Here is a 25,575-nt window from a genome sequence, read left to right as displayed (position 1 = left end):
GGACTCTCAGCTGACTCTTGATTTTGGCTGTTCTCAAGCCAGGCCTTGTGCAAAATAGGACTTGGGACATGTCACAATATACAACAACCAAACACCTGCTGGATCCAAACTTTGGACTTGGAGTGAAAAATGGCAGCAATCAACTAAATATGTCTACTGCCTTCTGCAAGCAGCCGTGATACTGAGCAGGCAACCAAAGTCACTGAATAAAAGAACAAAGAAAGGAGAAAAAGAAAAATATGACAAAATCAAATCCTGCCTTAACCACAGTCTTCACTGAAGTTTATGGAAGAGGAGGAAACAGGCAGCAACGCAGATCTCAATCAACTGTTTTTCACAGTTTGCTGATATTAGTTGCTTCAAATAAATGAATCACAGCATCAACTGTTAATAAACTGATATATACTTTATTGTGCACAAGAGACTAAGATGACATGAAACTGTGGTTATCAAAACTTTACAACTAAGCACTTTCCACAAGTCTCTGAAATACTGAACATAAAGTGTAGTACAAATGGGATGTTCTGACTGGCCACAGGTATTAGCAAGTATATTTCTAATGTTCTTGGATTTTAAAAAAAATCTGGCATTTGGATCCTAAAGAAATATACTTATCTATTTAAAGGTGAGAATACTGTGTGGAACTGGTAGGTACATGGCAGCGAAATATGGTTTACTCCATGAACATCCCCAAAATGACAAACAACAAGATGGCAGATCAGTCACCTCACAGGAAGGGCTGTCAGCACAACCAACAGTACAGTCTTCTTGTGAAGCGTGAGGTAGATATACGTAACAGAAAGAATGGTACATACATACATACAAGAAATGGTTAGAAAAAGGCAGGGAACGTTTACAATCATCGACATCTACAGACATTTTGGAAAATCCATTTCCATGCAGGAAACACTACAAAAACATTCTAACACAGAAAGCTCTGACTTCTTGAAACATCAATATAGTAATGTCCAACACCAGAGGCTCTAACAGGTTAGTGATTAGGCAGCGAATGTCACAACAAGCAGTATGGTTTGGAGTTTAAGTATGTTACTGATAGCTTTCAGAGAAAAGGTGTCCCTTTTAAACCCAGTCCTCCCATTGTTGCGTAAGAAGTTCCTTTGGAGTGAATTTGATTAGGCTAAAAGTTGCCACTGTGATGAGCCAGCACGCGGCCAGCCCCCTGAAGCCCTGCTTTAAAGGCGTGCGCTGGGACATCAGTAGTACACAGATGTCCCGGTGGCTTTCCACAACAGGCAGACCTTTGCCACATGAAATTCAGTGTGACAAGCCCAGCTTCAATTGCATTGAGAATGAGTGACTTTGCAGTTACATATTCAGATAGCTTGCCACACCAAATACAGAGACTTGCAGTAGACATGAATAGCTGTTATAAAAGCAGAGCTTACAGGTGTATCAGTACTCTGAGTCACAGGCAACTTAATAGCTGGAAAGTACTATCGGTTTCTGTAATAAAGCTATTAACCTGGAACGTCCATTTTAGTTCCCTCTCTCTCTTGAATCAGAAGTGCCTTTTCCATCTGCTGAAGAATTACATGTATTTTTGGTAATCTCCAATAGCCAATTAATTCAGATTGATTAAAATTTCTGAATTAAACAGCTAAGTACGCTAAGTTCAGTTAATTAAAATATTTGAAATCAAAGCCAATAAACTGAATCTTTGAACTTTATATATTTTTGGTTTATCCAACAGTAAATATAAATCTCTACATCATTTTAAAATTAGAGTATTTTTTTTTATAAAAACATTCTTAATGCAGCACATTTCCCTCAAAAATATAGTTATCTATTTTACATAGAAGTTTTTCACCCATCCCTCCCAACAACCAAATTTAAAACTTCTTATGAGAAACTACTCAATAAAATATCTGAAGGAAAGGGTTAAAACAAGGAAAGAATTTACAGAGTATGTAAATTTCACAGTAACTGAAATTAAACATTTCATATAGAGTAACTTACATTTATCTAAAACATTTAAATATATCTTTATACACAAATTTAATGTAGTAAAATATAGCTATGATTGAACTTAAAGACTCTAGTCTTCTTTGAAGACATCTTTAAAGACTTTACACATAGAATATGCTTTTACAATACATTCTGCTGAAGGTTAGGGCAAAGCACTTTCTTTTTGACCACACAGGTAGCACCTTCATCCTCTTATCAGAACCAATCCTGCACACTCTTGTGCATGGGTAGAACTACACTTGCATGACAATTCCTGCTGATGTTTCCAGGAAAACTCATTGGCTTGGTAACATAAAACCTATGGCAACATAAGCTTTTCACATGCTTAACTCTGCACTGGATGTCTCTATAGACTCTGAGAATACCAGTAAATTGTAGAGCTGAGCACGCTCAGGTACTATCAAGATGATGCACGTAGCTACCCACAGGCATGAATGTTTGCAGGATTAGTAACAAATTTGGTTTACATTGAGCAATATTCTTCTACCCAGCTCTGGGCACTTAACATCCATTGCATATCTTGCACTTTGACCACCCTCGCATCAGCAAGGCACAAGTGTAGAATCAGCAAAAGAAATCTGCAGCTCAGACTTCAGAGCAGACTATCACTCTAGTGTAATCAATTCCCTTCTCCTCTTGCAAAACACAGGTAATCTTTACTGAAATTAATGAAAGTTAGTTACCCCACTTGTAGAGGAAAACAACACTCATTTTTCCTTAAAGGAGAAGGATCAGTAGGACACATTAAAATTACAAAGTGGCAACATAACAGTCAAAGAATCACACATTAAAAATTACTTATTGTTTCTTCTCATTTGGCATCTAGTCAAAGGTCAAGCTATGGCAATTCACTAAAAAAAAAAAAAATCACTGAGACAATTAGTACCTTTTTGTGCTTTCTGCATTTCAACATTATTTTGGGACTACTGGATTGCAATCTTCATACAATGGTTTGGCACAAACAACTGCATACTTAAGAGAATAGTTTAGTTTCATAGGTGGCATTTTACAAAAACAATAGGCTCTACTGCACATTCTCTGTACCCTCTCAAAATCATCTTTTATTTCAAAGGGAATTTGAGGGGAGCTAAAGGAGTAGAACCACCATCACCTTTTTTTTCTTAATCTCCTCTATCTACCCATTGTGAACCAATGTGCCTGCTGTTTCATACATATGCATTTTATGTTTTACATATGGAAGGAACGCTCAACTAATTTTGCAGTTGTTGAAATAACAAGTTTGGATCTAAATGTTGAGATATACATCTATTTGTATAAAGACACTGCCATTAAATGTACACACACATTTATACTAGTGCACAAGAACGTTATTTATCTCACTGTTTGTGTGTGTTTGTATTTGGTATAGCAGATTAAAAAAAAAAATCTCTCATTATAGAGCTTTGGCCTGGAAAAGAGGGAAGGGAATGTTAGAGCATGCTCTTCTCCCATTACCAAATCAACGTGCATTAAAACAGAAATAACTGGAACAAACCTGAGGCTGCAAACACAACAGAAAAGCAAATGAGATGCTGTAGCTGTAAGCTTAACAAAACAAAGGTTACTCATAAGTTGCTAACATAGCTGAAGTAATAACATGTTATTAATCAAAGAGATTTCACCTTCAGGCTTTCTCGTTTAGACAAATAGAAATCTTTTGACCTAAGATAATTTTTGTTCTGCTTATCTTTTTGAATTCCCTTAATGAATACCTTGTGTCAATGAGACAGTTTAGGGAAAAAGAGTCATACAGACAAAGCAGCATTTTTCCAAACTGGCAAAGATTTCACATTGAGGGCCAAGAGACCCCTAGAACAGGTTGCAGTACTGTAACATTAGTAGCTTTGTCACATGTAGCATAACACGCTATAGATCCAAAAGGCTGTGCTTACCCATGCATTGTGTGCACGTGTACACACACATGCACATAGTGGCTTCCCCAAAAGAAAATCAGTCTTTTTTTCTGTAGAACAATCTATCCTCACGTTTTCATAAAGGAACCAAACTTTGAGCATTAAAACGCTGATGTCAGCAACACACAGTCCTTTGAACCTCTGCACTCCTATGCTGTTCCTCAGTGTTGCTCTCCCCAGCTAGGTTGCACTGCTGCTGGAACAAGGAGTGCTCTGCGTGCTGCCAATGCTGTGCGCTGCGCTGCTGTTCTCAGAGGCTGGTGGGGATGTAGGGACCTGCCGTCTTCCAGCTGCTTCCCCTGAGGGAAAAGGGAGAGAAAAAAAGGAGATGGAGGGAGAGAAGTGGAAAGCGTTAGTTGTGACAGAAAATATTCCATTGCTTCCCAGTCTTTCTCTTCTGGTGGTTTTTATTTCCATACAACTAATGCTTTGGGTGACAGATCTCAGAGTACTGCTGAAGATGCTACCATACTTTGTTACCTCAGCATCGCTATGCACGTGGGGAAAACAGTATTGTTTTTTTCTTAATCACTGTAAAAGCAGCAGATAGAAATGACCAAGATGGACACTGTCCACCTTCTGCTGTCAGCCATCACTCAGGTGTGTCTTGCTACGTGACTGACAACATCACAGCTTTCTCTGTTATATGGAGAAAGGCCAGTGAAATGCAGACTTTTGTTCCAACGCCAATTCACAGAAGAGTGCATTTGCTGTAATCGAGAAGCTGGAGCTAAAGACAAAGTTCATCAGTCAGCAGGGTACCACATATCCTGAGACATGATCCATTTCCTAGTGTAGAAAAACAACGGGCTATGCTGCAATCTTGACTTGATGTACTCTGAACGTAACATGTAGGAAGTTCCCTTACAGCTGCCACAGTATGTGCAGCACTTACAACTCAGTAAGAACAAGCCTCACCACTTCTTGTAAATTGTTTATTGACAATAAATTAAAAGCTCTTTGTTATCTGGATTGCCAAATCAAGCACTCAGGAGTTAAAGACAGATTTATGCCTCCTGGTAAAACCTAGATTTCGTCTGCTCTCTTCATGTCCCTTCTGCATATGTGGCAGGGATCCTCTGGAAGAAATCCAGCTCTTACTGCATTGTGTCACAAAGTAAATGCCCAAAATATCACATTGAGGCCACATAGGAAACCATAAATAATATATATACAAAAAAGCCCCAGTTATTTATTTTAAAGTTTCAGTGCTCACTTTTGTAACCTCTTTTGTAGCAATATTACAAAATAGCCTCTTTAGAACAGATGTGAAAATGAAGTTTATGTGATTTACACTGCCACTGCCCCCCTGCAAAGGCAGGGGGTTGGAACTAGATGATCTTCATGTTCCCTTCCAACCCAAACTGTTCTATGATTCTATAAGTCAGAGATCTTCAGAGATCTCAGCACAGTAACAGAGAAATAACTGCCATGCAAAGCCATGAAACAACCCACAGCAGCCAGCAGCACACAGTCACTCTGCCAGTGAAGTTGCAAGAAGGAAATATTTTGCTGGATCACAGGCAGGAATAATCAGGAAAGCCGAAGACTGGTGGATCTCCAGCCTCATGAGCTTAGGAAGGCTGCAGACTCCCGCCCTGTGTGGTGCCCGAGGTTATCTGATCCCATGGGCAAGGCCTGCCAGTAGCTGAAGAAAGGTGGAGTGCAATTCTTCTTTCCTACTCAGAGCAAGCACATCAATAACAGGGTCACAGAACAAGGACAGGTTCTCCTATAGGTGCCTCATGGCATACTTCATGCCCTTGCTTCTAGCATCCTGTGCTCTTCAAGAAGGGACCCTCGGGGCTGCATGTTCTTAATGTCTTGCATCTCAGGCCAAAGCCAACAGATTTCCACCGGATGAAGAAAACATACTTCTGCTGGCTGCAGAGCCCTCAGAGTCTACTCTGAACAAGGGAGGTCTGAGGATTTCTCACAGCAGAGGCTGCAAGCATTCTTTGTAACAGGAATTGCTGGGGTCACTGCAAGCTTGTGCTGCACCACAGCTGTAAGCCCAGGCACAGCCCTGGAGCACACAGACCTGCCTTGCACCCTGCTGCTCTTGGGACGGGGAAGGCAGAAGGGAAAGAAGAAAAACAAGTAAACCGCTAAAATTCATTGCCCAGGAGGCCAATGAAATGTTGTGTGGGAGGATCAGTCTCACCCTCACAGACATGAAGTACAGCCTTGGCTTTTGTGAGCAGATTTGATTCTGTTCTCTACAGGGTAAGAAATATCCACATAGCTCATCAGCAAAATGCAGATTTCTGCTCACAGGCAACAAGTCAGAATCCACCCCCAGCCATCCACACATAAAATGTGTTTCACCCCTAACCTGCATTAGAAACAGCTTTGTAACTCATCAGAATAAGCTGCACCAAATCAGCGTTTTGTGTTACCGTACTGTAAAGACTTTCATAAGCCTTGTTTGGATAGCTTCTCCTTCCTAGCTGCTCCCTTCTCCAGTTGTTTGTGCATAAGCCCTCCTTCCTTCGTACAAAAGGATATATTTACAGAGGCAGGAATAAACAAACTCCCTTTCACTAAAGAGAAGGAAAATCATCAGAAGGCAGCGAAGGGCTAACCCCAGCTGGCAGCGTTGGAGGAGGCAGCTCTGGCTGGGCTCCCCTAGTGGGGCCCCAGCCTCCCCCCGCTGTCTCCCATTTACAAACCACAGTTACACAGCTCTGCATCAGCGTGTCAGAGCAATCTGGATGTATTTAACCAGAAATTCATTTACAAGCTAAGTGTGTATTTTTATTATTAAAAAATATATATATATTTTTTTATGGAAAAGTGACAGGCATGTCGGCCTCTGTGCAATCCCTGTGACGCTACCTGCTCCTTTCAGTTTCTCTTGGAAGCGTCCTACAGGCACTTCCCTTCAGTTTGGGATGGCAGCCCCCTCCCTCACTGGCATCCCCCGCTGGAATTCAATTTCCTCTTCAGTACTTCATCTCTAGAGCATTATTGGCAGCTCTCATACACCCCAATCAGCTGTGGAATAAATTTTCAAAGACCAGAAGAAAAGAAACTTTGTCACTGCGATATTACAAACACAGACCAACAGCTGTCCTTGGACGGGCTGATTTCTCCTGCATCTTATTTCCTAAACACCCAGCAAAGATGCAGCACAGCATTTTTAAAGAATATTCAAGAAATGGACTTAAAGAAATGTAAATTATTGCTAAAGAGGCATTCCCCATCTGTCTTCTTGTAAACAGCTTAGAGTATCCAACGTTACTGAACCAGGACTACTCAAAATGGACATGTCTATTGACAGTAAACAAGCTTTTACTCATCCGAGCGCGACAACATGCACTTTATTATTCACACTTAGGAAAGCTGCCAGTTGTACTCCCTGTCCAGGAAGTCTGAATGTTTGCTTTTCTATCTCCATCTGCCAAATATAATTGGTTGCTATGTCAGTTTATTTTAAATCAGATCCCATTTAAAAAAAAAAAAAAAAAAAAAAAAAAAAAAAAAAGAAGTGGGGGAGGAGAAATGCATTTAACTTCTCTGATTTTGGAACATTCTATCCTGTTAACTTGCAGCACTGCCTGAAGCAGAAAAAAGCACTACCTTACAGTATGAAGTGATTGACATTCCATGTAACAGCTTTCTGTTTACACCTTTGGATATAGGTTTGGCAGCCTCACTAGCTTACAGATTTGTGCATGTCCTTTCCTAAACAAAACCACTTACTCCTATTAAGACAGACACTTGATAGATATTTATGTGTCTAATTTTGAAGGGTTTCTGAAACTGCACAATCTGCAAGAATTTTTGTTTCTTCATCTAATTGTAGCAAATCTCTGCTGCTTTCCCGTTGTTCTCAAGGCCTCTCAGTCAAAAATAATGCTGCTGCCAGTCACTTTTAAAGGCCTTTAATCGACTGGGCAAAGGATCAAAAGTAGGGAATTGTTTTGCAGAAAGGTGGGCTAAAATTCCTCCTCCAAGGTTGCAAGCACAGCTTCTCTTTTCTCCTCCCTTACTACCTATGTACTTTCGGACAACTCCATACTGAATTGTTTCAGAGAGCCACACACAATTTTAAAGCAAAATTTTGATGCTTTTGATAGAAATCTCTTATATTTTAATCACTGAGAACAGTGAAAGTCCTACGTGAGAGACAAAAACAAAACACAACTCCTGCTTAATATTTTGAGATTAAATTCTACTTATTTTTAGTTCTTTTTTTTTTTTTTGCTATCAACTGAGATTTTGGTGGTAACAGCCAATACAGATGAATAAAGGAGCTCATACACGTAAAGCTTTCCCCATGCTAGAATGAGCCTGCCAACAGAGCCATTCTGGTAAAATCATATCAGCAAACCTTCTCACTATTGGCAAAAAGGTAGCTTTTTGCTGTATTGTACTTCACACACTCCCAGCTGGCATTCTCCATCAGCATAGCTTGTCCCCATTCTCTGAGTATCATTGTAATATATAACTTCAGAGTTAACTCATTTTCCAATTTTTGGTCTAAATAACAGGTTGGAATAGAAACTCAGCATTATTTGCAACAAAAGATGAGATTTTAAAGAGCAATACAACAGAGGGTGAATTCTGTAACAGCAAAAGACAGCCACTCTGTAGATGATATTTAGATAACTTTTTTTTCCTCCTTATTTTAATAAGTCTGCAGTGAACTCCCAAATGTTTCCACTGCAGCTGGATTATCTTGTCCATCACAGCAGTTGTCCTCTAAGAGACTGTCCCTGCCAGAACTTTCACTGTACTCTGCTGAAGTTCTGCTTTGTAGATACAAGTTGTTATGCACGGAAAAATTACACGCGCAGGAACGTAGGCTCACTTTCAAAATCCAACCCAGATAACTTCCTAGATAATTTTCTCATCTCACTGCTGCGATTTTCTGACCTGATGAGTTACAGCATCTCCTTACTTTTCTTTTCTTTTTTTCTTCTAAGTCATTTCTTCTCTTTGTCAGGCCTTTTTCTCCACTTATTTTCATCTCCTAAACACAAAGTCGGGGCAGCTGTCTTCTTCACTACTTTTACAGGGTAACTATGACTGATCTACTCTGTTAATGTAATAATTTTAATGGGATTGGTCCCAGCCTTGCTGTTAGTGAAGGATTTATCATGTTGCTTCTGAGTGTTCCGTTATTACTGATATATAACATGTGCCCACAGTTGATTCTGCATATGAACAGAATCTCAACTTTCCCCAAACACAGAACCAACAATATTAATTTAACAACTGTTTTACTGTTTTTGTTAGTAAGTGTTGCCTATTTGGAAATTATTTCCTATTTAGCCAAAGTCACACTTATGTTTCTTGCATAATGTTTCATTAGTACACGGGGTAGGATAATACTGTTTATACTTATGATCCCAACATTTACAGTTTCCACATTTGCCTCTGAATTCCAAACAAGCTTCATACACAACTGATGCATTGGGGAGTATTAAAATGCTTATACTAAGTTGCTGTACTGTCAACTGGAAATAAAACAGATTTTTTCCGAATTAACATAAGCTTCTAGGTCATAATATTTACAGGAGCTCTGACCTGACAGGACCAGATTCTTACTGGTCCTTACACTTATGTAGCTTCCATAAGGTCTTAAATGCAGAGGAAAACGCACAGTAGCCTGTAATGTGCTATGGGACAATCCTAGGGCTCCAGAGCTGCACAGGTTTGGAGTAGATGACCTCACATTCTCCCCACCTCCTAAAGATCTTGGCAGGGTCTTGCAGTGTTAAAAATGGAAGTAGTTGGCAGTCCAGTATGCTGCAGGGATCCTGAGATACTCAATAATCCACTGGTGGCCAAGATCACATGACCCAAAGCAAGGCCTTATCACTGTTCAGTCTTTGTTCACACCAAGCCACAAAACAGAGACCTCCCTAAACAAACTCTGCTTCTTATAGTGTTGCATTTCTGATAACTCATCATAGTATGGAAAGAGATGTGATAAGGAGACACTGAAAAATTAGCTACGCATAAGAAGTACATCAATTTCAGGCACTTTTTTGGTTATTTGCTTGAGTTAAATTAAATCAGATTACCTGTGACTTCCACCATCTTGTGCAACAGTTGATGAACAGAAAAATAAATGGCAGGGACAAAATTTCTACGTAATCAAGAGAAACATTTTCAAGTCTAGTTATATTCAGGAAATGTCAAAGCAAGTAAGGCATTCTCTCAGTCATTCGGCTCAGTGATCACATCACATCTTGAGCAACATAAATCTAATTTAGTAAATTAAAAAAAAACCAACACAAATAAATTAGAAAAAGTAGTATGTGAACCAAAAGGGATACATTAATGGATATGCTAATTAATTTGAAACAGAGATGCTACTAATGATACTGCACAACACAGGAAATCTCAGTTTTAATTTCAAGACCCCAGGTGAGTTTTCAAGACCTACATTTAAGATTAAAAAAATATATATATATTTTCATAACACACAACATCTCCTTTTAAGGAAGGGCAGGTATCAGTCTACTCATAAATACCAACAGGCTCCTGCAAGGAGTTGCTCACAGAGAATAGCGAGTGAGAAACAAGGCCAGGATGGCTATTGCTAACTCCCCTCCCCACTCTCATTGCAAGGACTTATACCACACTGCATTTCCTGCACTATGATCTACACTGAGATCACTAAGAGTTCTTACGCTTACCTGTGTGAGAGTAGATAAACCACAGCGCTCCTGTTAGCAGGGCTCCAATTACAAATGCTGCAAAGGCAATGCCCACAACAGTCAGAGTGTCCAAGCCATAGAACACAGCTAAAAAGGCAAACACACAGAATAAGGGCTTTTAATTTTGTCAGTGACAAGTTGTGTTTAAGAACAATTACCCTTAAACTTCCATGGAAAAAGTTGTTTAGCTTTTTTTTTAGTTGAAGTTCATAGTAAATTAAGCACCATTTTAAGGAACAGTGTAGCAGATCAGCATCAAGGAAATAAAAACGATGCTTTTGGAGACTGGCTTCCGTCCAACCAACTGTTCCACATCACAAAATAAAGCTTCAGCTCTGCACACCCAAATGTGGAACACATTGCAAAAACTGAGCATTTTCAGTTGGCCCTTAATAAGTTGCTTTCAATTAAATATCCATTTATCTTAAAAATGTGTTTCACAAAGGCAGGGATTTTTGGCAAAAGATTATTTTAATTTAAATGCCCTAATATTCAAGCAAACTTTTCCCTACATCTCCAACAAGTTCAGTCTGAATTCTAGGTGGAGAACGGAACTGCTGTTAAGAGGAAAGAGATGCCAACAAAAAAGTCAGCAAAAACATAAATAGAAACAATTGAAAAGATTGCCAAATGTGAAAAACAATAACTAAAATTAATTCCAGAACACAGAAATAGAACCCTTCCCCCCCCCCCCCCCCTCCCCCACAAGATCACTTTCTAGGGGAGAGGCAATTTTGAAGCACCATTTCAAGGGTAACAGCATCTGGTTCCTTGATACGATGCCCCAGAGCTGAACATCAAAAAAAATTCCAGCTTTTGTCTTTTTTTTTCTTGGTGATTAGAAATGCTTCAAAAACACTCCTTCATCAACCATTTGGGGGTAATCTTTTCTTACAAAATGGATTTCTAGTTTCAGTATTTTTAATGTCTCCCAGTACGCAGAATGGCTTAGGCCAGCAAATAACATTTTACTGACTAAGCTGGCTGGGAAATAAAATGACTAGATCTTCTCAGTAGTATCCTTCAGGAGAATTCCAGTTCTAAAAACACAACCAACACCCTCACTTTAGAAATAACTACATATGTTCCTGCATTCAACAGATATCTCCATAGATATCCCTCACCCACCAGCTCATGGGATTCTCAGTGCCACCCCCATTCTGACAAATGTCATTTCCAGCAGTTCCTGTTGGCAAGGGCCTGAGTGCCTGTGACCAAGTTCGCATGTGCAAAACCAGATGGACAGCGGCTTAGAAGGCCTTTCTCCCATTACTGACATAGGACTATTTCTCATTCCTTTGTTGGCACTTGGTCACTTTTAAATGCAAAACAGAAAAGGACTTCCTAAACTCAAATGTTCTTTTTCCATGAGGCACCAGCCCTGTATACTCTCCTCTGAGAGTACTTAGTAAAGAGGAGAAAGTTATCTAGAGACTCATGCAGTAGAAGCATAATTTTTCATCGCCTTTGCTATTTAGAGTAAATTCAGTCTCAAAGCTATGGGGACAGAAATAGAGGGGAAGAAAACCTTCGTTGCACTTCCCCTTCTAATTTTCCCTCTTCTTCATTCATCGCTGATTTTAGCTGCAAATCACCGCCAACTTCCTATTTTATTCTCCTCGAGCCACTTCTCCCCTTTCTACCTCTCCAGGATTAGTCACTGACCATGCTGAAAAATGAAATTCACTATATCAAGACAACAGGACAAAAACAAATAAATGAATCCTACATCAATTCAGTGATCTCATCTAGAGCATGGCCTATGAGTACTGGTGCCAAAGTAATTGAGGATGTGAGCAATTGCAGTGCAGCGTAGAAGAGGGGCTTGCCATGGGATACAGGAAATCCTTAAGATGGCATTGCTGCTGAAGCTCTTGTATTGGGAAGTGGTAGCCTTGACAGAGCTGGGGAAAAAACACACACTGGCAAATGAAGTCATTAAGACTGAAATTCTAAGTGGTGTTTTCCCAAATTCAATTTTCACATATAGATACGATTACAGTTCTTCTCTCTAAAGATCAATAGGAATGCCTACAGCAGCACTAATCAGAATTCTCTTCTGTCTCAATTTAACAAACTCACCCACACACACACGATTCAGAAAGCTTAAACATAATTTTCCTAATTAATCTAATACTAGACAAAGGTTTAAAGCTTAAAAGAGATAGGTTGAAGAGTTACTTACACGGTTGTCTCACATTGGATTTTGGAAGAGAAGAATCTGTTTTAAAACAAATTAAAAAAATTAGAAAGTTTTACAAAGAGCCTCCAAACTCTGAAAGTAAACTTCAGGATCTGATCAAGCAGAAATACATCAATGGTAATCTTTGAAACCAAAAACTTCAGGAAAACCAGTCCAAATCTTGCTCAGCCTAGAAAAATTCCATTCATATATTGATCATTCCTCAGAAAAACATTATAGAATGAACTACGTTCATGCAAAGTGTGATTTGCTGGCAGGAACATTTCAGCTTCCCACCCAGATAACATCAGTTCTAACCTGCAGTTAAGTCTGGTTAATTCGTATAAGGAGCTCTTAAATGAGCACAGATTACAATGTCAGTCCTGAAGCGATTACATTGATCTGGCTACTGACCAGTCACAAACATGAGATATCAGCATGCTAAACCATGGAAACCAAAACAATAAGTGGCTATCTTCTCTAAAGAAAAGTCACTATTATGGCATAATATAAATTCGTTCATCCAAATTGCATGAATATGTGTTGATTCACATGTTAGCTTAATTCCTACTTAGTATTCCGTTTTGAATGTTGTTTTGTTGGGCTTTTTTAGTGATGGTGGGTTGTTTGGTTTGGTTTAAACACACACAGAGAATCAAAGATCATAGCTATTAAACCAAAGTTATTATTCTTGGCATTATCATCATCATTATCAGCATGTAGCAGAAAGTGATTACGTAAATACATGTTAAGAAATGAAGAATTTTCTCTTTTTTTTTTTGCTTAACTGGCTCCTCTTATCTTTCTCCAAGAATGCCACCTCAAGCAGAAGAGCCAGAGATCCTGGCTTCAGATCCAAGTCTTTGTTTGGTTAGCTGCAGAATTTGCTTCTGTCCTGCCCAGTAACCTAGGGATCTTGTTTAAATTCTAGGAATATTTGAGGGTGTTCAGTGCAATAGCTGTAAAAGGATTTGTTGAGACAGTGCCCCAATACTTATTTTTATATCTTCAGGGACCAGAAAACAAACCAAGCGCAACATAAACAAAGTGGTGCAAAAAAACCCTGAAAATAAATGTTATTTGTTTAAAGTGTTCTTAAACCAAGCCAGTTTTTCTAGCTTCTTAAACTCAAATGGCATCACTAAACTGACAGCAATATCCTATAAGGGCATTACACCCTCAGACACATGTGCCTACAATATCCAAATAGCACGTTATTCTTAAACTGCATTACGTTCAGTTGTTCTAACGCATAGTTATCTCCTCCAAATCACTCTTGGCAGGATAGCAGGAAACAGGTGGAACAGTAGTAGGAAACAGGTGAGAAAAGAGGGTTTGGGGGAGCTTGTTCACGCGTAACTGAATGTAACATTTGTGAGGAAAGTTGGACTGAAACCAGGGAGCAATTCACAGCACAAACACAAAAGCGTATGTAAGTGAGTCTGTATAAAACTGTAATAACATTAGTAAGGGAGAAGTAATCAGTCTCATACAGATAAGGCAGTTGTGATTTCTACTAGACTCAGTGACAATCATAAGATCATGGCTGAAGAAAAAAAACCTTTGCAATGTTTAGTTTGCTAAGGCTTTTGAAATTTCAAGCATATAATCCTTCACTTGGCTTACAGAGCAGCTGCAATAGCAGTAACTCATAATATGGTCTGCAACAATGAAAGCTGGCCTGTTCACGTGAAAGAAAATTGTGAACACCACCTCCGAGACGTAAATTCTCCAGTTCAGTGACGCAATGTGACTTATGCTCCAAATCTTAGATGTATTGCTCTTTACTTTCAGAAAGGGGTCATTTGATTCACTGCAGAACAACTGCATACCAACAAAGCTACGTTGTTAATGTGCCACTTTGTATTACATCTGAAAGCTGTGATATGCTGGTGGAGATTTCCATGGAACGTCCCACAATTAGACCAAATCACCCACGATACAACAAAATACTCTATCACATCGTTGTCTTGCAACTAATCTTTATAAATTTAGCTCGTCTTTGCACACTAAGACCTTGTGCCTCTCACAAAGGCAACATTCTGAGTGCAGTCCTAGACGGGAGCTGCACACAATGCTCCACACATCAGAAGGGCAAGAGAGCTCAGAGTATAAGTCCATTTATTGAAAGATGAACTTCAGTTGGAGGATTTACTCATCTCCAATAGAAAAGCAAATGAGAAAGTGGGAGCTTTGTAAAAAGAAAGAGCGCAGAATCAGGCCAAAGTAGAGATTCAGCTGTATCACATCAACAGATCAATTACCAGCTTTTAATTCATTGTGAATTGATCCGTATTATCAAGAAACTTGTAAAATAAATCATAAGCTGCCTTGAAGAATTAAATAGAAACACTTTTCTCTTAAGTCCTATAGCAATGCTCTATGGTACTATAAATTGTTTGAAAACTAAAAATCTCACACTGTACAATGGAGGTTAAAGAATTTCTTATCCCCATCCTTTGACATTACCTGAAAAGCATTCTGAAATTTCAAGCAGCTTTTGTACACAATTGTAAGATTTTGATATGCACATAAAGCCACTGGAGCTTACTAATTAAACTGCCACGCTAATACAAAAACGAAAAGATAATGTATACCTTCTCCTTCTATGAATGCAACAAAATATGACTAATGCTGTTGCCAGAGGGATTCACCAAAAACTTTCAAACTAAATGAAACAGTTCTCAGTTCCTGTTGCTTAAAAAAAAAAAAAAAAAAAAAACACAAAAACCAACAAACACATTCCTTCCAGTAGCCACCCTTTTGCTTTACAAACTTTTGGGGCTTTAGCATTCTCAAGATCTTGCAATTCTACTGCTATTATTCCTAGATATATATTTACAGACAAAATAAAGAAGTGATGCAGCAAGGAACAGACTACTGCTATTGATCTCTGGGCAACAAGAAGTGCTGGAAACACTAGTGATGTATTCATACTTCTGAAACCAATTTTGTTGCTTAGTACGGTATTCCTTTGTCAATGCTGGGCAAAATCACATTCCAGGGGTCAATAATGACCATTAATAGATGGCAACAACTGCCATGATAACTTCTGCCAGGGAAAAGTCTAAAAAAATAACAACTTATAAACATAGTATTACCACAAGATTACAAGATGCTTCATACTTAGAGTACTCTTTTCTTTAAAAGCCCATTTCAAGTGGCTATAAGTACATAATATAATATATTAGATTTATTAAACAAGTCAAGCCCATTTTCATACCTTCTAGTTTTCCTTCATGGGTTATTACAAGAGGCTTGGTGAAGGTTTTTTTGTTGTGCATCATGGCCAAGATCATATCCACATTCAGAGAGGTGCAAGCTTCATCAGGAGGAACACACTGCAGATGGAAAGAACAGTGAGGTCAGAGTCACTCAAACACCAGCAGTGTCTGTCAGTCCAGCTCTGCCAGCTGCACAGCTATCTCATTATAAGTTTTATCAAACGTTGTTTACCAAAAAATATAGGAGAACTTCCAAACAATATCTGTATAACATACAGGCAAAAGTAATCCCAAACAGTGCTTCAGAATGCAACCTTTACATTCATTAAGAATCCTCTAAGATTTATAGGAGTGTTACTCTTGAACTTCAGTTGTTCTTGAAATACATTCTCTGGTAATGAACTTAAGCCATATTCATTAATCATAACACAAAATTTGGTGATTTTGTAAATATCAGATAGAATATGAATTTTATTTAGAATCAGTAGAGCAGCGCAAGACTGTTTGCTGTAAAAACACCCAAGATGATATAGAACCAAAATGTAGCAGACATGGCAGTACTTAGTTACTTTCTACCCAAGTTGTACTGAGATAAGCTGATCTCAATATTCATAAAAGGAAGGTCAAACACACTTGCAAGATTACCTACTGTTACACATAACATCGTTTGTCACGGTGTTATGTGAGATTGATAGCAAAGATAAATCTGAACCATTTGCATAACGAAAAGCAATTTCTATTTACCCCTCACAATGAGATTTAAATAGAAACTGTAATTTTTGTTGTCAAAACATATAGCATCGTAACCCATAAAATCTTGAACCTAGAAATATGCTCATTATATCAATCCAACAGAAAACCATGTAGTCTCTTCAGATTAAAGTTCAGATTAAAAAAACCCCACAACTTATTATTACTTAAATCAATTTAGACTTAAAAAAAAAAAAAAAAAAAAAAAAAAGAAAAAAGTACTCACCTTAGGCAGTCTTTGTGTATCTTTGTCTTTATTTGTACACAAAGTTAACTCACAGTGAAGAAAGAGCAGTGAGATGTTGAATATTGGTTTAAACACAAAGCTGAATCTTTTTTTGTCCTTCTGTGCATGTGCTATTGGGAAGTTCAACTTCTCAGTGCTGTAGAATTTAACAGATTCATCCTTTGGACAAATATTTTCTATAATGGTGTAATCAGACATTCTATCTGGATTTGAAAATGGGGAAACAAAGCACGTTTGAATGGCAAAGCCTAAGGATCTGTCAGCTTTAGTCACAGACACCTGCAATAAAAAGAAAGACATAGTAAGATCTCCAAAATGACATTTTTAGTGCACGTTTCATTTGTATTTTTGACATCTGTTTAAAATAGTGATCCAGTTCCACATTCCAGTTGAACTGTTTTGAAAGCTGAATGTTAAGGGTAGGCTGTCACACACAGAGAGGAAAATCTATGGTTTCAAAACTAGCAGCTGTTTAATAGCATTACCATGCAAAACAACTCCAATTCCTTATCTTAAATAAATAAATAAAATCCAGCCAGATCACAGAATCACAGGGGTTGGAAGGATGAACCCAGATTGACTACAACTGACTACAACTACAACTACAACTGGAGATAATGCTTCTTCCCTCACAGCAAGACAGATCATGAGAACTCTGTGAAAGGCAATTACTAATCCTTTGCCTTTATTGAAAGCTTTACTGACCAATATCAAAATCTGTAAAAAAAAAAAAAAAAAAAAAAAAAAAAAAAAAAAAAAAAAAAAAAAAAAAAAAAAAAAAAAAAAAAAAAAAAAAAAAAAAAAAGAAGGAAAAAGAATGAGAAAGAAAGCCACACAACAGAAAACCCAGCCCCAGCCAAGAGTGGAATGCAGAGGCAGAGTGGAGGTCAAGGTCTGACATGCGGGTGGCATTCCAGGACTGGGGGGTGTGGGCAGTCTACTAAAAAGCCCTAATTTATTGTCAAGTATGAGTCTGAAATTGATATTCTTTAATGAAAAATAATTAAAAGTGCCAACTTGGAGGGCACTGATATGCTTCAGCTGAACTGGATAGAGACAGCAAATGTTACAGAATAATTAGGAAAAAAAATGGAATTTGTAACAAATGAAGCATGCTAGTCTTAACAAATAACAGGACCATTTAACATGATGTGATGAAAACAGTTTCACAAGAAATAATTTTCTTCTCAGAAATAAGAAAATGTGCCTTAAATGTGTACTTAGTTCTTACGTGCTACATGTATATTTAAGAGCCTTCCAAATTTTCCTGTGGTCTATACAGACATTTTTGGATGTTAAGCTGTGCAGTGAAGAACGGCATTTCCCTTTTTTCACCATGTGAGCATTAATCAAAGATGAAAGGATGAGCTGAAGCATCTAACCAGGAGAGATTATTTCATAAAAAGAACAAGAAACAAGAGGGGTGAATGAAATTCAAGGCACTGATAACGAGAGGGAAAGAAGCTGGTGGTGTAAACTAGTTTGAAAAGAGACATGACATGAAGGACAAATACATTACTGTGTTATGAAACAACACTGCGCAAATAGAAAGATGCACAATATCTCGAGGAAACAAAAAGAGCTACAGTAGGAAGGTGAGACCAAAATAAGGTAAGAAAATGAAATCTGGGGAAAAAAAGCCAAAATGTTCAGACGCCAACAAGATTTTTTTGGCAGAGAAAGTTCTTACAGATTAAGGCTTAAGTAATTTACAGATCATAAGCAGTGGGGGATTTGTTTGCTTTTTAAATTATTTCAATTATCTTTTTAATAACAACAACAACGTAAAAATGTCTGTCAGTTAGAAATGAAATCACAGAAGTCCAAAACTGATATACATTTTCCATTGTGCAAGAAGGAGAAACAGAAAAAAAAAGGGGGGGGGGAGGTGCCAGGACAAGTGGTGAAGAAATCAGCACATTTGTCTGAAAAAACAGCTCCAGAACCAGATCAGTTCCAAGAACTAGAAGCCAAGGGGACTCACCCCAGATTGCTGAAGGAAGCAGAAGATTTTATCCAAATGAAAAAAAAAAAAAAAAGTGTCTTTTATGAACATTGGTATGATTATACGAATATTATGATATTATGATGATATGAATATTATGATAAATGAATATTCTTCAATGATGAGGACATACCTTCTTTTTGTTTCAGCTGTCTTAAGAACTTTTCACTATCACATTGTTTAAAGTCTTTTAGGCAGAAAACAACTAAGGATCTTCAGAACAGACAAAAACTACCACCAACTAAAGGTCACAAATATAGTTCCCAAGTCTGCTTGCTAAGGATCTCTAATGAGGGTGTTAGAGACTAGTAGATCCCTTTAGAGAAGGCTTCACTGACGGGCACTGAGGATATGGTAAAGCCAAAGCTTCTTATTCTTTTCACTGTTTAGCTGGTATTTTATTCTCAGGCAAAGTATGAGAAAATAGAAAAACAAAAGAAAACAAAAAAAGACCTTCACAGACCATCTGCTATCTAGACGCCCTTAAATGGACAGCAGCTTTAAAGAAAGGAAGCAGAAAACTGCTCTAGTAACTGAAAATACAACAAGCAGGATACTACAAATGAGAGGAAACAGGAATCTGGAGCTCCAATACCACTTTCACATTTCTGTTTCCACCATGCAGTGCTGTATCATACTACAAAGACTCAGAAAGTCATTTAAAATAACTACTTTGGGATGAATCCTTATGACCTTTCTCGAAAGAAGTAGAAACCTCTTCACTGGGTAGAGAATGAGAAAGATTCACAATACACTGAAAAAGTGATGACAACTACTAGTGTTAAATGAGCCACTATGCTTATGGCTGCTGACTTTGTTGGGTTCATTTATTTTATACCCGTAGATGCCGTGCGTTAGCATAAGAAAGTGTTTGAAACACTTTTGTGTTTCAAACAAAGTGTTTGAATGTACTTCAGAGACAGATCAGAACCTGTATTAACTTTGTAACTTGAGAACACCAGTACGTAAAAGACAGACACTTGCAACCATTTTTTTCCATGCCTTCATTATCATCTGAGGTTCAACCACATTACCCAATAAAAATAAGCCCTGAAGTCTTCACCAAAAAATGCCAGGTCAGAGCAAAGACTTAGAGACCACTGTTAGGTTCTGAATAGTAAAGCAGATATGAAAAGAATGACCCTGTACTTAAATTCATGCATTCTGCAAGGATCTTTTGATGTCAACCAAAAGCACTGTCCTGCTTGTAGTCAAAATCAAACCCACAATTTCTGTTCTCTACCACCCCAAAAGCACATACCTATCTACTTAAAGCAGCTGCACAATGAGTTGTACAGCCCTGCAAAATGCTTTTGCTAGTATGAGAGCCTTTTTCAGTTTGTTACCTCTACATATATTGGCCCATTTTCAGCAACAGAGAAGAGTCCTTGGGAGGGAGCAAGGAATAGATCGGTTTTGTAGAGCTCCATGTTGAAGGTCACATTAGTGATGTGTGGCTCAGGAGGCCAGAACATGGCAGGATTAAAAAAGTCTTTCTCTGGCTGGTGCAGCGTGCAATTAAACTGAAATTACAAAAAAGATAAAAGTACAAATGCATCCTGAGTTAGAAGTAGTAGCAAAGAAAGGACAAATCTGAGTATATAGTAATGCCCCTCCCACATTCCTTTTACTTAGTGCAACCCTTCAGCAGGGTCACAAGAAATTGAAGTGGAAGGAAAAGTGGTAAAGACAAGTTAATTGCTATATTATTAATGTAATTTCTGTGAACTGCCAATTACAGGAGGTTTTTCTCAGTTGTCAGGTGCAAAACCAAGAGTAACATACCGCTATTTCAGGCCAGCTTGAGAAAGTAACATCTCCCTCGTCAGCATCCCCTGGAAATCCATTATCACCTGATTCCATGTCATCATCATCAAAGCTGCTGCCTTCTGCTGGTGATGATAGCTGAATGACAATCTGCACATAGCATATTGCAAATTGCATAAAATTAGATGATAATTGAGCACTCTCTCTTTACAGTTATTATTTTCTTCTCTCTTCACAACAATGTGAAAGCCAGAAGAAGTGCACCAGCTAAAAAGATGGTAAAAGAACATCTCTTATGCTTGACACAAAGCTGTTGAAAATACATAGGTTATGTTTAGCGAAAGTCCTTTAGTTTGTTTCCAGAATTCAGAAAGCAAAGACAAAAAATGCTGGTCTGGATGCTGGTATCTAAAACAGTATTTCAGTATTTCCATTCTATTTCTGGCACTTCTATAGCCAACATTAATTAGAAAAGATGGCTTTCTGAAGTGATTTTTCACAGCTTACAGTTTTCCTTGATGAAAAAAATCACTGCAAGTATTAGGGTCATTAAAGGCTTTTCTCTTCTGTCATTTGCATTTTTATTTTTTGAGATGCATATTCAAAGAAATTATGTCTTTTGCTTTGTTTTTCAATTTGAATTTCTACTCAGCTCTTCCACTCCTCCTTAGCACACTTTTCCATTTCCTCACTTGACAATTCCAGTTTTCTTTTAGCAGCCTTCTTCACTCTGTTAGTAACCTATGCCCTGCAACTGCACAGCTCATCCCCATCCTTCAAAGACTTCATATTTGTTTTCCTGGACACAGAGCAACCACTACGAAGTGGCATATCCCTCTTTGGGACTCCACTGATACCATGCACAATTCTGAATTTAAGCAAGTAACCAAGGCTCTTAAGACATGATGGAGAAAGGAGAGAAGCATTAAATATCCATTTTGGTTTGGACCACAACAGAATATAATACAGGAACAAAGACAATACTTAGCTCCACACACATGCTATTCTACAGTCTGGAGATGTTTCTATCTACAGCCTCGGTTTAGGACTTTTTCTAAAGTCAGGCTCTACAGATTTAGTCAGGCAAGGTCAGATCAGACTGCCTTAGCAGTGTTTGGGTTGGACCAGTGGCTTTCCATTATTTGCCAAAGATAAGCACTGGAAAGCTCAGAGAAATGTGTCATTACTTCCTAACCCAGATTAGTCGCAACATTTTTAAGGTCATAAACTGAGCCAGCATGAAAGTGGTAGAACCTAAGTAGGCTCCTCGACATCATCACTCACATAAAAACACTCAGAGCCTCTCCATCACATGCATCAACTGATAGCAAATAAATATGAATCCAAAATACAAGAGAGAAGCGTGCACAATCTATTTTCCTCACTTATGAAAGCCTTTTCACCCACCATTCTAAAAGAAAGAATACATCTTAAGCAATCCAGTATGTGAGTTAAATGGTATTGCTCTCTGCAATCACAGAACTTCATTCTTATCCCTTCTTAGAGCAACATACCTACTTCTTAAGTGTGGGCACATCTAAACTGCACAAGGAAAGTAGATGCAACTTCTCTGAAACTGGTACAGAGGGTTCAGCCATGTAATTTTGTAAAAGCATGCAACTTCAACTCCTCCTTTTTCCTATAGGATACTATCTGACCACAAGGTCAGATGGAATGTATAGCCTTCATATGTTCTTGAATACAGGGACTGTAGCTAGAACTAGGTTTGAGCTCAACAGGAAAAGGTCAGGGTGCCTCCTTCCTGTGAAGGCTAAAGCTAACTACAGTGGCTTCCTTGTATCACTATGCTGTGCAGCAGAGAAGAAGGCTCCACTTTGTAAAATACTCACAGAGTTAAAATAAACAATCTTGTCCAAGATATACGATGTCCGAGTCCCACATTTGTTCGGCAAAGACTCCAGAATGAAATGGGTACCATTCATCCTGGCTTTGCAAGAGTGATCCAGCAATGAGAGTTCAGTTCTTGTGTAGCCGCTTGCCTAAAACAAAGATGCTTTGTAAATGGTTGCAACCTCCACTGAAATTGTGTTAGACCCTTTCTTAAAGTGTAGCTCAGAATACTGTTCATGACAACTGATAAGAGGGAATGAAGTTCATTGTACTGACATCCAGGGAAGGTCAATCTCAAAATGTTGTTATACTTGACAGACAGGGAATAAGTGTAACATGGAACAAAGGAAACAACAGGTTCATTATTAATCCACTGACAGAAACTCTATTTGGTCTTGAATTAAAAATGTTTTAGTCTGTATCAAGCTATTTTCCACAACGCAAATGGGTTCAAGTGACTTGTCAGCTGGTAGATGGTGAAGACAGAATAAAATAGCACATAATGGGTAACAGCAGACTACATAGTTTCACCCTCCAGCTTTCCATTCCCTTAGCTGCCTTTTCATTGAAATATTCAGGCCTTAAGAAGCTACCAAAAGCAGTTTCATCGTACGACAGAAATTAAAAACTGACCAATGGTTGAACACAGTAGTTTTCTACAGAATCAATCCTGCAAAGCTTTAATCAGAAAGCTCTCTACAAATTACTGTATTACTGAGAAGAGGAAACAAGAGTTATGGCAAAGAATAGGTACAGTACAGTTTCCCCATCAAACTCCTGGGGGGGGAGGGAAGCAGGGGAAGGTCAGGAGGGTGAAAATTGCTTTGAATCTTAGACTACTTGTTTTCCATCAAAATACAAATAAAATAATCTGATCAAAAAAGCCTGCCCAAATTTGAGGATAAGAGACCACACTTACCTGCAGAGAATCTTTTTCTACAGCCACTGTCATGACTTTGTCATCACACTTTATTGACAGGGCTACATCAGCACTGCCTTGAACTTCTTCAGGTTCTTTGTGTTTTGAGAGGGAATGCTCAAAGTCATGATTAATTAAAGTATCCACTGAATCCCTGGATGGGAAAATTCCTTCTCCCCCTGTGTCATGTCCTCCTCTATTAATGTGAAAAGGGAAAGTCAGGCCATCACTTAATGCAGGATTCTTTGCACCATGCAGCAATTCTGTAAGCTCTGGAGGAAGAGAATGGTCTTCTTCATCATTCATCTCTTCTAAAGGTAGAAAAAAAGTTTTTTGGCTTATTAGGTATTTTTCCTAAAAGTATTCAGAGCTGAAGAACTTTCATGTAAAAAACCATTATCTTATCCAGAAAGGAATTTCTGAAAGACATCCATAAAGCATCATCTTTGTACTTTATTAGCCACAATTCCTCTATCAACAGTATAGTTGATACTGAGGCACTTAATGTCGGTATGTTTATTTTCTTCTAGAAATATGCTTCACTAATAGTTAAAAACAGACTTTGAATGGGCCTCATTGTATGCAAAAGGCCACCACAAACATAAAGAAAACATCACACCCAAGAAATACACTAGTTTAGTGCTGCTAAAGTATCAGTCAGTCATATGAACCTACAAAATTCTTCTATTACTTGAAAATACAAATTCTACTGTTGAGGAACTACTTATATAACTAGAGTGAAGTTAAATTAGAATTAACTTTAAGATGAGGAAATGAGAACACTATCTCCTGGATTGCAGGCTGTACTGCTCAGGATTGAAGTTTTAGCACCTCACCCAAATAGAAAATTATGTGGAAACCAGAAGAGTGCAAGTGATAAAATTTATGTGAATATAAACTTTATCAAAAAAGAAAATGGTATTTTTTGGGCCTTAAATTCAGAACTATCACCAAAGGAGATGTAACTCTATTAGCTTCTTTGGACTAGGGTATATTTAAGTCAGCAGTGACTTTGACCAATTAATTTTTTTTAAAATGGCTGTATTTATTCCAGTTACTCAGACTTTTCTGGTAACCCAGCTTTTTCACTCAAAAATTTAAATTTTCATTTAATTGTCCAAAGAAACATGTTCATATTTTTGATAAAAACCAAAACTGCATTTATTGACTAACAAAATATGCAGTTGGTGAAGTCTCATTCCAATGAATATTGAGCATGGTCAAGCTTCTGAATTGGACAGAATATAACAATTTAATTCCACTTCAGGATGTAACACAATTTGTCAGGAATTTTCTAACCAAGCAGCCACAGTTTTTGTTTTCTAATTTTAAATGAGCATTTACCCATACAAGCAGCATACTTTACAAGGAGCAGTGAAAATAGCACAATCCCCAACAACAATATTCCAAAATTGAGAAAGGACCTTTAGAAGATCATACTCCTGGGAAGACAGTATTTATTTCTACCATATGATAAAAGTCCATCTTGAAGCTCACCTGTATGTTCAAGTTGCAAATGAAATCTGTTAGCTACGGGGGCTTTTGTATAGGAAGTAACTGGACTATATTTATGCTCATATGCCCACTTGATCAAACTCTCATGTGAGGAAGGAATATCGGGTATTACTGATTTACTCATAGCCATGGATCGTTCTGTTTCCTTTCCAAAACCAATACTATTCGATGTCTGCAAACAAAGAAAAACATGGTTCATTACTTACCATTTAAGGATACTTAACGTGGACTAGGGACAGTGATATTTTGTTGAAAACTTTTACTCTGTTAATAACAGCAAACTGAGATCACCTGGGAAATAAAATAAAATAAACTCTGCCACCTTAAAAACAGAAGTGCTGCACACATGGAGAAAGTTTTCTTGTCCAAATAAGCAAGTCGAAAGGATATATAACAAGCATCCCTAGCTGTCAAAGGGGCAGACAGAAAACATGCATTGATATTACATTTCAACTTTCTTTTAAGTGCTTGGCATCTTATGTTTAAATACGTATTCCCACAAAGCTAAAGATACATGAATTTATTTTTACATTTACAGTTTC

General features: G+C 38.0%; 1 protein-coding gene across 2 annotated transcripts in view; it reads right to left on the bottom strand.

The window, feature by feature from the left end:
* Positions 1–385: 385 nt before the first annotated feature.
* TGFBR3 (transforming growth factor beta receptor 3) overlaps positions 386–25,575 on the bottom strand; it is a 115,148-nt gene continuing 89,958 nt past the window's right edge. For both annotated transcript variants that reach the window (XM_042819908.1, XM_042819907.1), the window contains exons 8-17: positions 25,016–25,205; positions 23,519–23,829; positions 22,599–22,748; positions 20,767–20,898; positions 20,328–20,504; positions 16,956–17,255; positions 15,979–16,096; positions 12,759–12,794; positions 10,553–10,660; positions 386–4,198 (exon numbers count right to left, since the gene is read on the bottom strand). In XM_042819908.1, coding sequence (XP_042675842.1) covers positions 4,080–4,198; positions 10,553–10,660; positions 12,759–12,794; positions 15,979–16,096; positions 16,956–17,255; positions 20,328–20,504; positions 20,767–20,898; positions 22,599–22,748; positions 23,519–23,829; positions 25,016–25,205 — 1,641 coding nt within the window. In that variant the 3' untranslated portion in view covers positions 386–4,079. The remainder of the gene's footprint in view (positions 4,199–10,552; positions 10,661–12,758; positions 12,795–15,978; positions 16,097–16,955; positions 17,256–20,327; positions 20,505–20,766; positions 20,899–22,598; positions 22,749–23,518; positions 23,830–25,015; positions 25,206–25,575) is intronic.

This window comes from Centrocercus urophasianus, unplaced genomic scaffold (assembly GCF_019232065.1).
Source record: "Centrocercus urophasianus isolate 14NV4802_14NV808 unplaced genomic scaffold, USGS_Curo_1.0 seq_18, whole genome shotgun sequence".
NCBI classification, from domain to species: domain Eukaryota; kingdom Metazoa; phylum Chordata; class Aves; order Galliformes; family Phasianidae; genus Centrocercus; species Centrocercus urophasianus.
Note: the sequence above shows the minus strand (reverse complement) of the source record. Positions and strands in the feature narration are given on the sequence as shown.